Source organism: Emys orbicularis, chromosome 23 (genome assembly GCF_028017835.1).
Source record: "Emys orbicularis isolate rEmyOrb1 chromosome 23, rEmyOrb1.hap1, whole genome shotgun sequence".
NCBI classification, from domain to species: Eukaryota; Metazoa; Chordata; order Testudines; family Emydidae; genus Emys; species Emys orbicularis.
The window spans coordinates 11707448-11726899 of record NC_088705.1 but is presented as its reverse complement, the minus strand read 5'-3'; the positions used below and the strand labels follow the sequence as shown (position 1 = coordinate 11726899).

The 19452-nt window shown below is 44.8% G+C and overlaps 1 protein-coding gene across 2 annotated transcripts in view; it reads right to left on the bottom strand.

The window, feature by feature from the left end:
- PHACTR4 (phosphatase and actin regulator 4) overlaps positions 1 to 13888 on the bottom strand; it is a 32354-nt gene extending 18466 nt beyond the window's left edge. Inside the window, exons 1-3 of one of the 2 annotated variants that reach the window (XM_065421676.1) lie at positions 13474 to 13888; positions 1922 to 2098; positions 1280 to 1360 (exon numbers count right to left, since the gene is read on the bottom strand). In XM_065421676.1, coding sequence (XP_065277748.1) covers positions 1280 to 1360; positions 1922 to 2098; positions 13474 to 13519 — 304 coding nt within the window. In that variant the 5' untranslated portion in view covers positions 13520 to 13888. The remainder of the gene's footprint in view (positions 1 to 1279; positions 1361 to 1921; positions 2099 to 13473) is intronic. The other variant, XM_065421677.1, reaches the window with a different exon arrangement.
- Between the last annotated feature and the right edge of the window lie 5564 nt (positions 13889 to 19452).

Below are 19452 nucleotides of genomic sequence, written 5' to 3'. Positions count from 1 at the left end.
AGTTTATTAAAATGAGCCACTGAGACCTGAATGTCAGAACCCACAAGCCAGCAGAGCGTATACAAGTGGGTAAAAACTTTTTCTGCTCTCTCCAGAACACTTATCTTTCAGAAAATACACTGATCTTCTCAGTGCAGGATTTAAAACGCGACCAACTGTAGAAACCTCCCACTGACTTACAACAAAAATATCAGTGAGTCAATCTCAGATTTCTGTGATTTAAAATCTGTCCACCTGACAGGGCTTGCCTGGTCCCACATTTTATTTCTAGCACTTTGTTTAATCTTATTGTAACTGTCTTCTCCACTTCCTAACCCCGGTCATGTGACTGCAACCAAAACACAAAATTCCACCTCTTACCTACACTCCTGCATGCCACCCCCTTGTTACACCTCAGAACACTCTCCCCGTCTGCCAGCTCTCTCTCGGGGAAATTTATATCCAACCTACGTTTTCGCTTCCTCAGTTTCATCCCATGACCTCTCATTACACACCTTTGAACACACAAAATTCCTCCCTTAACTTGGTGTTCACAAGGTTCAAATACTTGTGGACTATTTCAGTCATATTTCACCCTATTTCACTAGAATCTTTCCTCATGGGTTGTTTTAATCATTTTTTGCTGCTTTTCCTACAGTTTGGCTACAATTTTCTGACAAGGAGGAGCCCAGAAACGAATGCACCATTACAGGCCTGTCTCAGAGGCATGTGAAAGACACCTATCACCTCCTTGATGGAATGCCTCTACACAAGCAGCTCAAAGGCCATACTGAATTTTTGTTTCCTTTCATTTGGCCTTGCAGCCCTAGAAACAAATCAAATTCAACATTATAGATAGGCTATTTCTCACTGGGGCTAGGATATAAACTGAAACATGATCAGAACAACCTGGAGATTATAATGAGCATGAATGTGAAGGAGAGGAGCATGGAGGGATGGTACCAAAGATACAAATCTGCGCAGAGATACAAATATGACAGACACGACAGGAAGCGACACAGAATTCCCCTGCCGGCAGCAGACAGGAAGATGCATAAGAACACGGAATGCTTATCTTAGGAATTTCTTCATTACACTGCTTTCCTAGCTAGGTGCAGGAGTCAGACAGGGAACGTGTGCAAAGGACAGACAAGGGACGGGAGGGCACGTTTAGCAAACAGCCTTTAACTTACTGTATTTTATTTTTTAAAGGTGCAACAACAAGGATGGGTTTATGTCAGCGGCAGACCAGCTACACAGAACACAGATAGGCGGATGACAGGTTCATTTGCAAACTCACCCTGCTCAGGGTCTTCCAACAGAACCCCTCTTTTAACCAGCTCCTCTCTTGGCTTTCGCATAGAAATCTTTCGTTCTAAAACTGATATTAAATTGAAAAAAAGCACTCAGAAAACAGGGCAAGAGGAGGGTTTCAAAAGAATGGGTTTTAAATGTATTGGCTCTGTGGATGAAATAAAACTGGCTCAAGTTGCTGCATTTTGCATGGAGGAAGAAGAGGGAGGGAATTAAAAATAACCTATATTCACACACCAGAATATAATGCTAGCGAAGTGAACAGTCATTCCTCCAACCTAAGCCTCACTGGAGACGTTCCTTTCAACTAAGGAATCTTGCATCTTTAAAACTCTTCCGAATATTGTTTTCTACAGTTAAAAGATGTTTAAGCTGAAGTTTTAAGAAGCCAGTGGCTGAGGCCTCTGATCAGTGAATTTGTTGTCCCATCACTGACAAAGAATTAAGCTTTGATCCCAAACATGCCAGCACTGGGACGCAAGGCTTCAGCCAGCCTCTGCAGCTCACCCATAGCTGCTACTGCTCTGATGGCTAATTGCAAAGGATGAAACAAGTTGGCATGTGCTTCCCCAGTGGGGAAAAGTGTTTAAACCAAACTTCAAGACCAGCACCAAGCCTGATGCGTTACCTTCTGAAGTCTCCTTGAATTTGTCACTGCTTTTCTTTTTCCTCCACTTCCAAGGTTTGAAAATCTTGCCAAAGCCGGAGAACTTGCTTTTCCTCTTGGTGGGGGGTGTGGTGTCTCCAGATTCCAGAACATCAGCCCCCATCCCCATGTCAGATGGTGGATGATCCACTTCCTCAGCTACACAGAAAGAAAAAGCAAAGTCACGGATCTATTCCAGTGAAACAGTCGTGAGGTCCCTCCTTTCCCACCCAGCCAGTCCCCTGCCAACCCACCTGTGGATACCGGGAAAGTGATAAGCAGTGAGTGATGCAAATTCATGCAGAGGAGATAGCAAGACTCCATGCCTTCACATAACCAGTCAGTATTGAACAGGAGTAGGGAAGCAATCGAGTGAAGTTTTCAGTGCTAACAGGCTAAAGACATACTGCGATGTGTTAAAAATCCCTCAAGTGCAACTGCAAAAAGAACAGGAGTCCTTGTGGCACCTTAGAGACTAACAAATTTATTTGAGCATAAGCTTTCGTGGGCTACAGCCCACTTCTTCGGAGGCAAGTCTAACTGTGACTTAGTTAATATTTGTACAGTGCTATAATTTAGCCCTGGGAGCACAAACAAAAAGCTTTATTGCAGTCTCTTGATCTCAGCTGGAAGCAACTGCTCCGGACACAAGTAGTTACATGAATAAAATACCTTCTGTACTATAGCATGGCAGACTTCCATGACTGTATTTAGACAGAACCTACTGAAGTTATCAGCCCATCTCAACGGCTGTATACAATAGAACTGATTTCCACTCCCCACCCCCATAACAAGCTAACAGTACCGGGCCAAGAGTAACAAAAACTCAGGAAAGCAACACAATGAAACCTTGCACTCCACCTACTGTACTGGAATTCCCAGGAGAGCGCAGCAGGAGAGGATATACTTATGGAACATAGTTCTGTATCAAAAAAGCCTCCTTATGAGGCAAGTTGTGAAGAGTGATTTGAACATAAAACATCAAGATATGCCAGTCACCTTTCTTGCTTGCCTGGAGTTGGCAATTTTGCTGGAACTTACTAGGGGAAGGGGGAATTCACAATCCACAAAGGCCAGCTGGGACTTTCAGCAGCCTTGCTTCGTATCGAAGATCGCTAGTGACCTACTTCATGGTCATAATTTATAGGCTGAGAATCCCTGGCCTCTAGCTAGATGTGACTTGGGAGCACCCAAGTCGCTCTGCAGGACACCGGGATGGTACCCAGTATTGGGAATAGAGAGCCTTACTAAGGGCTTGTCTACACTTAAAACACTATAGCATAGACCTACCTACGCTGACAGGAGGGGTTCTCCCATCAGCCTACAGAATCCACCTACCAAGGGGCAGTAGTTCGGTCAAGGGAAGAATTCTTCTGTCAACATGGCGCTGTCTCCATGGGGACTTAGACTGGTTTAACTACACTGCTCAGTGGTGTGGAGTTTTCACCCCCCCCTGTGCAATGTAGTTATGCAGACCTAATTTACTAGTGTAGACCAGGCCTAAAGCTTTTTGTAATACTAGAATGAACCGCATACCCTAATACACTGGGGACTCTATTGTGTATGCACTGGGCTATAAATCACACTTGTGGGCCTTATTTTCTGAGCAACTGTAAATAAAAACACTTTTTGGAGTTTGATGCAAACTTTTTGGACTCGTGAAGTCCTTGAGCTATACAATCTCAAACTAGGCTACATGACACGTCTCCAGAAAAGGCAGCACCCCTGACCCACGATGACAACTCACTCATCTGCTATTCACATAGAGGAAGTTCAAACCGAGAATCCCATCACCCAGGGCTATAGGGTTTTGGAAAGAGCCAACTTCTAAGTCCAGCACACCCCAAATAGAGTATCCTACATTTAATCATAACATTTATGTAACACCGTCCAGAAGACGTAGTACCAGATGTCAGAACTTGACATGTTTTAACAATATGTGGGAGATCAAATTTGCAGAGAAAGAGAGAAGAAAATAGGAAAGGCCAACGTGTTGTATTTCACTAGGGTTTCATTGACAGATACTTGGATCTTCACGCCATGACACTGTTCATCAGGTATGTCTGCACTGCAGCCGGGGTGTGGACTGCATAAGCTTACGTGACCCCCTGGGTACATACTTTCCTATGTAACCTGTGGCACCGCATGCCCACTGCTATTTTTAGTGAGCTAATTAGATTAAAGCTAGCACCGGTTAGTGTACATGGACTGCAAATCACTCCCCGCTCCACATATCCACCTGCAGTGTAGACACACTCATAGAAAAAGATTAGGTATGCAAGAGCAACAGTCCGAATCTTTTGCTCCCCAGGCAGCTACAGGCAAAGTTACTACGTGATGCAATATTGCTCATAAAGAGCAGCGCTGAAGGGCCCCTGGTGGCCACTTCTTGGGTGAAGAAGTGATAGGATGCAAAACCAGGCCTCCCCAATGGGAGAAGGGAACAACAGAACGTGTTTTAATAACGCAGAGGGAACAGGAAGAGTATTTCAGTGAATCCTACAGGGACATGCAGGACTCTATGTAAAGACAGGATGCTCTTTAATGGCTGCTAATAGTGGGATAAATGATCAGAAACCAAACTGACAAAAATAGTCTGATGTGAAATGATAGAACAGGAAGAGTTTTGCATAGGAGTCAATTTCATGAAGATCTGAGGTGGCAGCAATAGAAAAGGGAAAATCAACCAACATAAAGGCATTTCCCAACATTTCATTGCCTGAACTAGTTGGAACGTATTTTAGAACCTGACATCCTAGGCCCAAACATGGGTCAATTTGATTTTACCTATAAGGCATGATTCTTCCGGCTCTATAAAGATTTCTTCCTCCTGACTCACTGGAGTCCAGCTTCGATGCAGTAATGATCTACCTTCTCAGTTAGAAAAGTTTGATTCACTCAGCCTCAGTGAAGAGCTGAGGCCATAGCCACAGCTAGGAGCCATTTCAGAAAGGTAGGTAAGTTCAAAACTTGATTCAGTTACAAACAAAGCTGATGAATTATTGCAAGTATGTAAACAGACTAGGGTAGTCCCACACCTGTATGAAAAGCAAGCACACAAGATACCTATTTTAGTTTAATTCATGTTCACCTGGGTTAGTCACAGGAAAATCAGATTGGACTTTTAAACTTAACACCAAAGATAGATTGCCTGGATGTTACGAGGCAGTTTCTTCAGAGACCGAAGCATTAGTCCTGGAGCCGTGAGTGTAGTTTTAAACAGCTGCATTCACTTTGCTCAGCAGAGCGTTTTGAAAGTTCACAGGGCAAGCAGAAATTCTTGCCAGGAACAAACTGTGAATTGAATTTGGAACTGACGTGCCATGAAGGCATTTGAGCCTATGGTGGGTGACCATCACTAGACTGACGATGCAATACCTGCATAACGGAAGACCGGTGTCAAACTCATTTCAAATACATCTCCAGTCAGGACCGGTATAAGAAATGTAAGCTCAAGCGCTTTCTGCCCCCTGAGGTTTCAGAGTGCTGCACTAAGCAAAATGGGCTCAGTTTTCTTTTAATAAGCTAACTGTCAGGTCCAGAGATTAATGAACTGAGACCATAGCTCAAAAAGCTGCAATTTCTCCACTTCCAATTAGCAGGAGGACCATATCTGCTCTTCTTCTACAACCATCTCTGGGGGGATCAGAGGGAGGGCATGGCGAAGCAAGCAGATGGACCAAAATCCTAGATGCCAACAAGATTCCAAATTTGACACTGAGCAGCCAAAACCAAGTTAAATCAGCACAAATCCAAACAGGCTTAAGCATGGAGGTAGAATTTATCCACTATTTAATTCTGTCACGTCATTCAGTTCTGGCTATCCCAAATACCTTAAGTCAAACTCTACACTATTTCTCCCATCAGTGTCAGCTCATTGCATTGTACTGAGCAACCTCTCACTGAGAATTCTTGTCTGTCAGGAGACGATTTATGTCATGAGAGCAGCTCCCTTCCTCTTTTGTCTGAAACATGACTCATCATACAGGCTCAAAGTTAGATTGCAAGCATCACCAGGAAATGACCACTTACACTGGGGTTTGTAAAGTGCCATGCTCCCCAATAGCGCTAATTATTAATGACTGTGAAAGGAAGAGCCTGTGCACACAGCCATTTAAAACAGCAGTCTTATGATGCCACTATAAGCTATACTGACTTTGCATTCTTAATTACAGGGTGGATCAGCTGCTGCAGACATGCTTTAGAGTGACATGTATTCCAAGTAGCCTCGCTTACTCAGTGACTGTTCTATCAGTGGGTAATCCCCTGGAAGACCAAGGAAAGAATCTGGACTCAGGCGAGGGTTCAGTTTCAGCACATTTCCAGTCGGGACCAGTGAACAAATTTCTGAAAATGGCACAAGGGGAGTAGATTTTGGCACCCACTGAGTCTTCCACCACAGTTGTCTGGACAAGGTGGTTTTTCTCACGGCCTCTCCTTATTCTGCTGCATAATGAAGTGTAGGAGGTCTGTAGGCTGTTTTATAATGATGAGTCCAAGAGAACACACCCCTCCTTATCTGAGTCATACAGCTGGGGAACTGTGCTAAAGAGCTGCAATTTAGTGCTTTGGAAAAGAGACTGGGGGAAATAGGAACGGGAAATTAGTGAAATTAGGGGTGTGAACTTCTAGCGGCTCCTCCAAAGTTCTCCCCAGAGCACAGTTCTCACCCACCTGTGTGGCAAGCTCAAGCCATACAGATGGGGGCAGGTGAGAGACTCGGATGCGGATATCCGCGGACCATTTTTGCAGATCGCGGATTAGATGCGCATACAAATTTTGTATCCATGCAGGGCTCTAAGTATCATCACTACCCAGTCAAGACCATTTCAAATAAGAACCTCTGACACACACGCATACTCATCCACACCCTTAGGAAGAACCTTGTTTAACCAATTTTAACGAAAAGAATAACTGTATAGATCTAGCGTAAAAGGGTTGCCGCACTTTCTATCAAATGCTTCACGACAGGTTAATACTCTGTCTGGGTAAGACTGCCTCGTGATAGCAAAGCTGTTCTTTCACGCCACAACTCTGAAGAAAGCTACAACTTCAAACCAGCATGTTCTCCCACCCAAGCGTTCGTGCTGCACCTCCATTAAAAAACTAGTGTCCCGTTTCAGTCACACATTTTAGGCAGCTGGCCCTTCAAGTCCACATTCACTGTTGTCGAACGCACAGCTGACACAGTGCTTAGGAGGATCACGTTTTAGCATCACAGCAATCCCAATGCCCATGTTAAAACGTGGGCCAGTCTTGCCTGATGGGCACAAAGTATATTTTAACCACTTGATAGAATTCTTTTAAGAGCAAATTGTTAGAGCTTTTGACAACATGTTTAACACACACGTTGGTCCCTCCCGGTGCACTGTTAAGAGCAAATTGTTAGAGCTTTTGACAACATGTTTAACACACACGTTGGTCCCTCCCGGTGCACTTAAACTGCACTTGCAAAAGCATCCTAAGCCTTTCTCCCTGCAACACACAACCATTTCCTGCTGAAATTTAGGACATTCCAATCTGAAGCACATTTAAAGAAAAGTAAAAACACATGAATGAGATTCTCTAAAGTTAAAAGCAATTTTGTCGAGGGCACTTGTGATGCACAGACGTGATCACACTTTTGTCTGCACTGAAGTCCTACAGTTCTCTTTTATTCTTGGCATTTTAAAATTGATTCAACCTTGTTTTCTCCTCCTGCATTTTGTTTAGACATAGAAGAGCTGTGCTAAAAGATGAAGATGCCCTTAAGCTGCCTACAGTACTTTTCATCCAACAGAAACCATGTCATTGACAGGAGCTAGCTTCTTATATATTCAAGGCCTCGATTTCCTGACACACTCCAAGCTGATTGCCTCCAACACAGTCAACTAGTGACTTAATGTTTTCCTGTAGATGTGTCATTGATTCCCAAGAAGCTTGGTGATGGAATTTCTGGGAAAGATGGCAACGTTTTTGCCTCAAGTCCCCATGGAGAGTCAGATATCCTGATGGATGAAATCCTGCAACAGAGCAAGGATCTCTGGGTTTTATTAAAAATAGGCATCATCCCTCAAATGGTGTAATCTGGTCACGCCCATTGCAACACACTTTTGTATTGCACTATGCACCCACCTTAAAAAAGGGAATAGGAGAGTCTTCAGGCAAAAACCTCAATAACAGAATCCTTGATTTTGTGAGCTGACATTCATAGACCCCTCCCATCCCTCTTTAAAATGGCAATAGGTACCCGGATAATCTTTCAGAACACCGGGGCCTCTGATATACAGGATCAAGAAACACCAAAAATCACAAGCCAAGGAGAGGTAGAAAAGAGCTCTAAGCTAGGTAGAGATGTTAGGCTGGCATAGTTTTTAGTGATTTTTTTTTAAAGCCAGTTTAATTTAGTCTCCACACAGTCCAAACCCAACTTAGAGCTCATTGCCAGTGTACAAGGTTGAAGAACATAAGGAAATCTTCTCAAGGAATTTCATCCCAGATGTGTAGGAGTCACACTAGAGTATTAAATGTTCAGGAAGTTTGATGAAGCTGAGGGAGGTTACAGGTATTTCCAGATTCCACTGAAGAAAAATGGAAACTTTTCATAGACATTCAGAGTCAGAACAGATTGTATACTGTTTTCTCCTACCATATTTTAGATCAGTGGCTCTCAAACTTTTGTACTGGTGACCCCTTTCGACTAGCAAGCCTCTCAGTGCGACCCCCCCTTATAAATTAAAACCACTTTTTAATATATTTAACGCCATTATAAATGCTGGAGGCAAAGCGGGGTTTGGGGTGGAGGCTGACAGCTCGCGACCCCCCATGTAATAACCTTGCGACCCCCTGGGGGGTCCCGACCCCCAGTTTGAGAACCCCTGTTTTAGATTAAATACAGAGGACATGCTCCTTCCCCCACCTATTCTGCAGAGTAGTGTGTGAAAGAGGAACAAGGCAGGTGTCTCAGACACTGCCTGACTGAGGGAGGCTCTCCCAGTCCTCCTGCTGAAATGTTAATGCTATCCGTATTTTCTTATGACACTAGTGTTAGACGGGAACTTAGTGAGCACACACTCTTGAGATGATCACACTGAGTGACAGGGTGGATGATGCACCAGCGATGGGAGTCATAAGAAGAACCAGGCTAGATGGAATGTGTTAGAATCTTGCTTTTGTTAAGAAATAACCTCAAACCCAGGATATCAGGGTTTTATTTCGCAACACCGATGGTTTGTTGGGAGCTGGCATTGCATTTAGCCTTTCATGGATTTGTTGCTGGCCTGTACCACTTCATGCTAAAGGATTACCTTTCACATAAAAGTGGTTAAATTTCTTTTTATTTATGGGAGTTACTGCAAGCAATCTACCAATCACCAGATGAGTTTCTGCTCTTAGAGAACTCCCCCAGATAATTCTATAGATTAGTCCTCTGTTTGTGAGCCTCAGAGCTTGTCTACATGCAGAGTTGCAAAAATTCAATTTAAGGGGGTATTTTAAACCTATGCAAAAGGCTGTGTGGATACGTAAGCGGCACATGAGTTTTTTGTTTGGGGAGGCCATTCCCAGGAGTGCCAGAAGCTCTCTAGAATTGTGGGGCCACCAGCGACCGGATCGTGGCCCCTCTCCCGCTCTGGCCCACCCCTGCACCACCCCAAGGACATGCCCTCGCTGCACCCCAAGGCCCTGCCCCCTCTCGGGCTCTTCCCCCGAGGCCCCGCCCTCACTCCGCCTCTCCCCCACCCCCAAGGCCCTGCTGCTCACTCCTCTCTACCCCCGTCGCTCGCCCTTACGGCAGGAAAGAAATGATGTGGCCATGGCCAGGGATACCAGAACAGGGGAGGCCAGGGAGCTTTGGTGCCATCACTTTTAAAAGTGGGAGGGCTATACCCTCCCACCTTTTTTCCTGCCTTAAGGGTGAGCAACAGGGGGAAGGGGCAGAGAAGAGCGAGCAGAGGGCAGGGCCTTGGGGAAGGAGGCAGAGCAGGGGCGGGGCCTCGCTGCAGAGTCGGGGCAGGACCACAGGGGGAGGGGTGGAGTGAGGGCAGGTCTTGGAGGGGAGGGCTAGGGGCTGGGTCCGGGTGCCCCCCCCCCCCCCCACACACACACACTTCTAGGGAGCGTCCAGCACTCCTGCTCCCAGGGTACAAAGGCAGCAGGCCGGCATACCTCCAAAGGGAGGCGACCCGCATCCAGCATTTGTCCCCTGCATGGGCAGCCTTCTTTATTTTGGGGAGTCTTAGCCTCCCCAAGCCTCCTATATGTGTTGCCCATGTGTGGATACTTATTTCAGGTTAAACCAGATTTATTTCAGTTTAGCTTAAGTAGAACATATTTAATCTAAAATTCAAAGTAAGTGTCTACGTGAAGATTTGCACTGCTTTATCTAAACTGGTTCAAGTTTATATGTAAACCAGGCCTAAATTTATGGCATTTTGATCTTTTTCATGTCATATTTCTTTATAGAAACCAATGCATCTTGCCCTTAATTTTCCTGGATATGGCTCCAGCACTGCTGTCGGTGCACTTAACCTCATATGCTCTAATTTTTTTATATGGGACTAAAAAGACTTTTTAAAAAAGCCTTAAATTTGAGGGACATATGTATTCATGCTGTAAGCTAAGGCCTTTGTCATCTGAATAAAAGTGTTTGAAAACTGGCTACAGCACTTATGCGGTAACTTCCTTACAACCATCAACGATATGCATAGTTCTATTGGAACATTAAATAGCCCCACATATTGACAGAATATTAAGTACATTTGTTCCAGGAGTGGGAAGCTTTTTGACTCTATCAAGAGGTCTTCTGCACCTTTGAAATCCCCAAAGAAAGTCAAGGTGGTGGAGGTAATATCTGGAATATTGGACCAACTTCTGTTAGTGAGAGAGAAGCTTTTGAGCTCTTCTTCAGATCATGCAAGGAAAGTCAGTCAGTCGCACCACCCTCTAGGTTAACATCACCCCCAACACACTTGAGCAAGTCAGATTGATGGGATAACCTTCCAAAGATGAACTCCCACGTGACCATAAAGCACTGCCACCAGATTGGTCCGATGTCACACTTTAGGACCAGTTATAAACATTTCCATTATGCAGGAAAAAGAAACAACAAAGGAAAAATACATTCTGATAGCATTTTAGCCCATTCCCTATATCCACACTCCAGAAAGTCAGGCCACCATACACAAAACATCCCAGCCTTTCACAGCCAAAAAACCCCTCAGAAGACGGGTCCACCATTTATCATCCCTCAATGACTCCAGAGCGAGGCCAGGTATACACCTGGAAGGCTATAGTGGCTTACTACACTGACAAACCACTTCTAGTGTGGATGCCATTTACACAGGCAAAACTGCTTCTCTGGTATCGCTTACTCCACTCCCACCCCCTCACTCCCCAAGAAAAATAAGCTATACCAGCAAACCTGCTGGTATAACTTCATCTCCTCTAGGGGCTTTTGCTGGTACACTGATGTCAGTCAGGGTCAGGATTACACTTCTTCATGCCCCAGACCAACACAGCTATTCCAGCAAAAGTTCGTTGTGTAGAACAGACCTAAGACCATTTAGTTTACAAGTAGAAATATGCCAGCCTTGCAAAGTAACCCTGGAATCTAGGAGACCTGTCTAGCATAACGCCATCACTTAGTGATTTTGCAGCTAGGACTTCAGTTAACAGTTCTGTTAACGCTTAACTGTTAAAATCAGCTACTGCTGTACAAGCCAGAGTAGTATCTATCTTCCTCTGTCCTAGATGTGCTGTCTCTGAAAGTAGCAAAACTAAGTCTTTCAGGAAAGTAAGCAAATATGATTCAAAAAAAAAAAATTAGTAGCCATCGGTTAACTATGGGGATGCCATTTTGATGACCACTTTGGTGTTTCTACCTTCCTATTAAATTAAAACGATATAAGAATTGGGAGGGAGGGGAAGAGAGAGAGCGAGCAAGGGGGAGAAGGGGGGGAGAGAGAGAGAGGGTGTGTGTGTGTGTGTGTGTATATATATATATATATATATATATATATATATATATATATATATATCTAAGATGTCTTGACCTTAAAAGCAATTTTCACCTTAAAAGCAACAATAGACTCCCGTCACAACACATACTGCATTTCCCCAACCTTTTCCACCATAACAGGGCAAAGTAAGGACAGTGCGAGCCTTTAACTTCCCTGCCTTTTGTACATCTCTGTCCAATGCCATCTTAACAGGATTTTTATTTGAAAGAACATCTTGTCTGTGTTAATATAAGAGAGCCCGCGAGAGCTGTCCCATAAAAATTCAGGATCTATTCAATGGGTTGGTACCTTTACTCAAGTTGTGCAATAAGAGGAATCTATAGATGGCACATAATCAGGTGGAGAAGACAGACTTTGAGGGCAGGGGAGGACAGCGTCACCCTTCTTTCTCACTAAAAACTACCAAAGTTTCCGGCGCCCGGGCAGCCCAGCCAAGACTGAATAGATCTGCCTTCCAACACCTCATAAATCCAAGGGGAAGGCACTATTAATCTCCACTGACAGCAGAGAAGATTGAAGTTTTACTGCCCCCCACACGACTTATTTTTAGCAGCTCTTGAACAAGTCCGGTAAGAAGGGGAAAAAAATCACTATCTTAACCTAAAGCGAATTATTCCCCTAAAAAGCACCAGAAACATTCAAAGTTATAAGACTGAGAAACTGATTTAATGGAAAGGGGATGAATAATTTACACATATGTAAGTGCTTTTTGTGAAATGTGGCAAGTGCATTCGCCCTATCTCTCACACACGGGAAAATAAAGGCACAGAGCTGAAATGACTTGTCCTAAGTCACACAGCACTTTCCCAGAGCCAGGAATCGAACCCACGACAGACTCCCAATACCATGCTAAATTCATTAGTCTACAGCAAAGTAATCAAATTCTGCTTTCAAAATGTGAAGTACTGGGCTGGCACTTGTGATTAATTGCTAGATAGCCATAGTACATCAGGACTTGTCCATTCCATGTAGTCGGAGCATCAGTACCCCAGAATTCAAGACCACAGACGTCCCTCTGTATAAAGCAGGGAAGAAATGGCAGAGATAGAATCAAGTAGAAAGAAGACTGCCGACCCCATTTTTTAAAATATTAAAGGTGCCCCCAACAGCTCCGTGATGCCATACACAAGTTGACCATTCTGCATCATTTCCACACTGCGGCTGTATAAAATGTTTAATTGCAGTCAAATCTGGGGAATTTTACTGGGCTCTGTAAACCGGCGTCCCTGCACCTGACAGCAAGATCAGAGATCGTTCCTTAATGAATGCAGCACAGAACCAGACTACGGTGATCAGCAAGGACAACGTGTTGCATAGTAAATAAGTTTAAACACAGCAAAGAGAGAAAGGAGAGAGACAAAGTAATTCCCCTCTAGTTACTCTTCTCAGAGTCAGACATTTCCCCAAGTCTAATGCGATCTATGCAGGTTTCACAATCCTAGCATTCCATTTCTGTGTACTTCACAGCTTCACCTGCAATCCCTGCCTCAGCCCCAGCCAGAGATTGTTAGACTTCTCCTGCCCTCCATTACTCACCGAATGCAGCTGGATTTACTGGTCTCGAGAACAGTGTCTGCCCCATGCTTAGATTCTTTTCAAAGTAGCTCTCTGAAGGCGGCGCGGGGGTCGGGGGGACCACACACCACTACCCTGGGAGAGTACGATAGCCTTTTTTAAAAGAGATAAATCCACACTGGAGGGTGGGGGGAAATCCAGAGCCTTGCGACCGGGGGACTGCCAGAACTCAGGAAATAGCCTGGGTGTCAGCCAATCCACCGCAGCTCCTGTTCTTCCTGTATCCCAGGCCCAGGCACTTGTGATTCTCATAAATAAGCGTCCATGCCAGCTCCCTTCAAGCAGGAATGCCTGTCATTCCAGAGTGCACACTAGCCAGGGCTGAAGCTCAGGCAGGGGAGGAGACTGCCAACCACACTCTAGCCGCTTAGCTGCGTAGTCCAAAGAATCAACACCCTTTGCTCCTTACATCAAGTTTAGCAGGAACGCACCAAGAGGCTGAGAAACAGGAAGGAGGGGAGAGGGAGATTTTACCAGAGAACAGTTTGCAAACAGTATTTGCAGCCATTTCACTTCCCAATCAAAACCAACTAGATCCTACAAGTATACCTGGGCCTAAAAAATATGAACCAAAATAAGCTGTTTGGACCCATCAAGTCCCTTTTGCTACAACAATACAGACAACTGATATTTGTACAAAAGCCTGGTATGTGATAAAATTAAAGGAGCATCAGAAGGTTAAGACCATATTTAAAAAAAAAAAACCTATACATTTGTGTTACAAATGTCCAGAACTAATGAATTGTAAAAAGCTGAGTTTTCTTTTCATTACTTACGCTGTTTGGTTACTTTTTGTAACTTCTGTTTGGGCAGTAAAACAAAATGAGTCTCTATTCTGGTTCTCATGCACTAGAACGATGCTGAGATGTTTATGTTGCAAACACTGCAAGGGGATATTTGCATTGCAACAAAACAATCTTTCATCTGGAGTTTAAATACATTTATATTATAATAAATATAATTGGGTTGTTTGTTTTGTAACCAAAACCAAAATGTGGGGCCTGCCTAATGTGACAGGGCCCCTTGAAAGGAATCGGCTCTCACCCAGAAGAATCTCCACATCTAGATTTTCTTTGCAGAAAAAGCTATGATTAATAGAAATGGAAACAATTTTTGTAAAACCCACAAAAATTCCCACATTGCAGCATCACAATAGCGAGTGGAAAGCAAAAAAATGAAAACGACCTGAAATTCTCCGTGGTCAAAGGGAGCGAAATGCTGAAACCAAGCAGTAGTGAATGCTATTTTAAAAATTCTGTTTTAATAATCCAAAATGACATCTGTAACATAGGTGAGGGAGTTTGTTTTAAGCACCTAATCAGACAGTGTCTCTAACAAAGTCTGCTGCGGCACTGTCTTGCAATGTAGCATTCTGCTCCAAATCCAGCTCTCTAGTCTAGCTCTAACCACCACTAACGTCCACTATGGACAGCCCACTGCATCACAGCTCTTCTATTTCACGGAACAGAAATCGCCCTCCACAGCGCTCTGCTTGACAAAGTGATCACATTTCCTAATGCACGACCTGGTCACGCGCAGCCGATTCGGGTGGCCGAAGGACATAGCCATTTTCCAAGTGAGGGCTCAGTCTGTCAAATCAGTAGCTGGGTACGTAATGGATATTACAGATCAAATTAGTGCATTAGATAAGAGCAGGTGTTTGCTCTGCTACCCTTGAGGGTATATTGAGCCAGTGTACTGTACAATGACTGGCTGGCCTGTATATAGCTTGGGACATGCTTTATAATAAAAAGTCACCAAGTAAGTTATATTAATGCATGTGGGAAAAGGTGGTAGCACCTCTGGTGCCTATGCTGACAAGTTACCTGTGAAATCATGTGACCTTTAGATTCACTCCTCCACCTTTAAGCACAGCTGTAAAACATGCACAAAGCGAAGTGCTCACCCTTTGCTCTACCTGTAGATGTAACGCGCTTTGCATTAAACTGTCCCTGCTGAACAAATGGTTCTTGTTTCCATGGCCAGTTTCAAGGCAGCAACAAAACCAAATGGAGTAATGGATTTGCAGACACACGTCTAAACGTCCCCCCGCCACAGAATTGCTTCAAAATCTTGAAAGCACCGTTCTTATCTTCATACTCTAATTAAATGTATCATGGTTATTCTTGCTGCCGAGTCAGACAGGATCAAAAGTACTGTGTCTTTACAGAACTTTGAATCCATATTATGAGCAATTAAAGTCCTCTGAATTACAGATGCTCCACTTCTCGCAAGAGCTGTTTACTTTGAAACATGCAGAAATCCTTTTAAATACACAGCTATGTGAAGGAGACAAAGTCCAGAGGTAACAGGGCTGCATATTCTCTCTGAATCAGCGGAGGAGAGTTGTCTGGCTTGGAGAAAGGTCTGGGAGGAATATCCCCGCAGCGATGGAAAAAATGCAACAGGAACCAAACACTGATCTAGTCTCACTTTAGCAAGCTGTGGGGTAGGGTCTGTGGCAGGATTCAAGAACCAATGCTCCCTTCCCATTTGAAGTAAAATAAGAAAAGCCTGCACACTGAAGACAAAGGACAGGCCATATTCAGGGCATAGCTTCAGCCTTGGTCTACAACACAAAGTTAGGCCAATGTAAGCCACCTTCCGTTGACCTAATTGTGCACGTGTCTACACTTAAGTGTGTCTCCCACCTATGTAAGTGCCCCATTACACCACCTCCCCAAGTGGCACTGAGCCATGGTCCATGTACTGAGGTTCATGCAGTGTGAGTGTTGATGCCACGTTACTTATGTTGACCGTAACAGTCCTCCAGCAGCTGTCCCACAATGCCTGATATTGACTACTCTGGTCACAACTGTGAAATCCACTGCCTGGGGTCATGGAGACTGGAAGCCCCTTTAAAGAGCCATGAATTTTTGAAATGCTCCCCCCCCCCGGATTGCCCCACTTGGCGAGCACATCTAGATGCTCCCTCCATTGTTGCGTGCAACTGCCCAGCTGACCAAACCTGGCTGGTGTCCAGATATGCCACAAGCCAGGACCTGTTTGAGACTCCCCCACACAACGGTTAGTCCTGGAAGTCAAGCACAAGCAAGCCCGATGCAGGGGAAGGAACCTTGGGTAAGTGTGTCCATGTATTTTCCATTACAGTGATGTACTGTACTGCCATTGCCCTATACTGTACTCAGTTTCATGCAACCAAGCAATTCCCTCCTCATTTCCCTTGCCCATGGTGAGCCACACACACCATGGCTGGAGCGGTGAGTGGAACCATGCACAAGCACTCCAAAGCAGAAGCGTCAGTAAGCAGATCTTGTGTCAAACTTTAGGGGAGCAAGGGAAGCGAGCTAAATTAAATAAATTAAATTAAATTAATGGAGATATCCCATCTCCTAGAACTGGAAGGGACCTTGAAAGATCATCGAGTCCAACCCCCTGCCTTCACTAGCAGGACCAAGTACTGATTTTGCCCCAGATCCCTAAGTGGCCCCCTCAAGGATTGAACTCACAACCCTGGGTTTAGCAGGCCAATGCTCAAACCACTGAGCTATCCCTCCCCCCCTGAATCTTAGCTTTTGCTTTCTGTTGTGACTATCCTGACAATGGTACCTCTGTTTTTTATCTGTAGCTGCTACCATGGCACTTCTGAGGGGCTCTCCCTCCACACTCTTGGAATCGCCTGGACCAGATAAGAAGGAGAAAGAAGAGGACACAGGATGAAATGTTCAGCGAGATCATGCAAGCCAGTGCTGCATCAGACCACGAACAGAGAGCCTGGAGGGTGATATTGCAGACTGCATGAAGGACAGAGCAGACAGAAGAAAAGTGCAGGACATAATGGGGTTTCTCCGGCAGCAAACACAGATGCTGCAGACTCTTATGGACTTCAGGTTCAATCACAGGCTCATCTCCCTTTGCGAGCCATGGAGAACTCCATTACAGCACCTCCCTACACCCACACCTCAACATTCCATGAGGCACAGGACCACATCCCTACCCCGACCACTCCACCCTGGGGGACATTAAGGACAACCACAGCGTCACACACCCTGACCTGTGAAAGCCATGGTTGCTGCATGTGTACCTGAAACGGACAAGAATGTTCTTTTCCTATGTTATGTTCCATTCCTTTCCCACAGTGAATTTTCCAAACTCCAAAATGATTTCCCACTGACCGGTAGCAATCTGGCATTGCACGCTTCCACCCTGCGATCACCACTCGCTTCTCCACTTAGTCAGCGCCGCTCTCATTCCAGCCTCCCTGCGCTGCAGGGATGGAGCAAGAGCCACACACAGATCCAGGAACGTGGGCTTGTGCATCTGAAAGTTCTGCAGCCACCGCTCAGTATCCCAAGCCTGCATTATGATGCAATCCCACTAGTCAATGCTAATCTCTCCGGCCCGAATGCGGCAATTTCACCATTTGCAGCTGCTCCACGAACGCCACAAAACAATCTTTAATTTGTTCTCGCTATGTCCCACGGCAATCTGCCCTCCACGCAATCAACCTTCGTGCACCCCTGTGCTTGCAACACTTATGACAATAGCAGAGAGCTGCGCAGGCTCCATGCTGCTGTAAGAGATGGAGGACAGCTAGAAGGGCTGCACGGGTTAGTGGGATTTTTAAAAAAAGACATACAAATTATGGGCTATAGATGACATTATGGGATGGAGACTGTTGCATGCTGGGAAGCTGACCCCTTGTTCCCAGTCAGCCCGAGAGACTCATTTCTGCCCTACCATGTATTGCCAAAACTCCCCAAAAGAGAGAGTGCTGGACAATGGCAGGTTGCACACTGGGATAACGACACTGCACATCGACACAAGCACTCCTGGTGAGTATGTGCAGCATCAACACAAGGAGCCAAGTACGCACGCATCTGAGCGGCGTGCTAACTGCGACGGCTTCACGCGGACGTCACTTCCATCAGCAAAAGTTTGCAATTTAGACATGGCCTAAATTATAGGCCTGGTGACTGAGTGGGAGTTGCAGGACTGAATTCAATCCAATAAAGTCTCAAGTGACAGGACAGCAAAAGTAGCTATTGTGCAGCAACATTCAACCTTCAAGCCCTTTTATAAACAAAAATGAGTCTAATGAAACTTCCCTGGAGCCTCCAGCAACAGTGGGGGTGGGGAGGGGGGGAAGAAGAGAGATCTAGCTACATTTGTGCAATTCCCTAGTGTAGATGGCAGTGAGAACAATATAAAGGTACCTCTATTGGCACAGCTTTTTCCATATAGTTTCTACGCCAATCTAGTTAAAATAGTACAAAAATTGTGCGTAGACTAGCTCTTATAAATCATAATCAAGGAGGATGACAACACTGCTCATAGTAATGCTTCCCAGAGCGGAAGTGTTGATACCTGCTCCCAAACATAGGAGTATATTGATTACCCAGCAAAGAGCTGCAAACTATGGCTAGGTGTGGACTGCAGAGAGGTACTGGGGACATCCTCCACAGAAAGCCGCCTATTTGGCGTTATATAAAGGAAACCACTTTGACTTGAGAACTTGGTTGTTACGTATCTCTACTTTGAGACAGGTCACAGAGTTACCTTTACAGCTTGAAACTCATCATGATCACAAGCACTAGCTACTCTATGTGAACACAGGCATTCACACTCTAGATTCTGACCGTCATGTGACTCAGAACGTTCTGCTCCATGATTCAGCCCTAGCAGAGTTAAAGAAGAGAGGATTGCATTACTCACTCCACACAAGCTTGAGCTGTCCATTCAAAACCAACGAACGATACTGGGTGTTTTCCTTCAGAGCTTGTCAGCAACAACATACCTTACAGGGAGATTAGGTAAAAAACAGGGATCTTACCCCAAGGTAAAGGTACTAATTTTTAAAAAGATAAGGCAACAATACTGGATTTATAAACATCCTTTTAGGGGAAAGATCAGTAGGGGGAAGTGATAACACACTGAACATATTTTAACGAAGTTTCTCTGTTTAATTCTCTCTCTCTC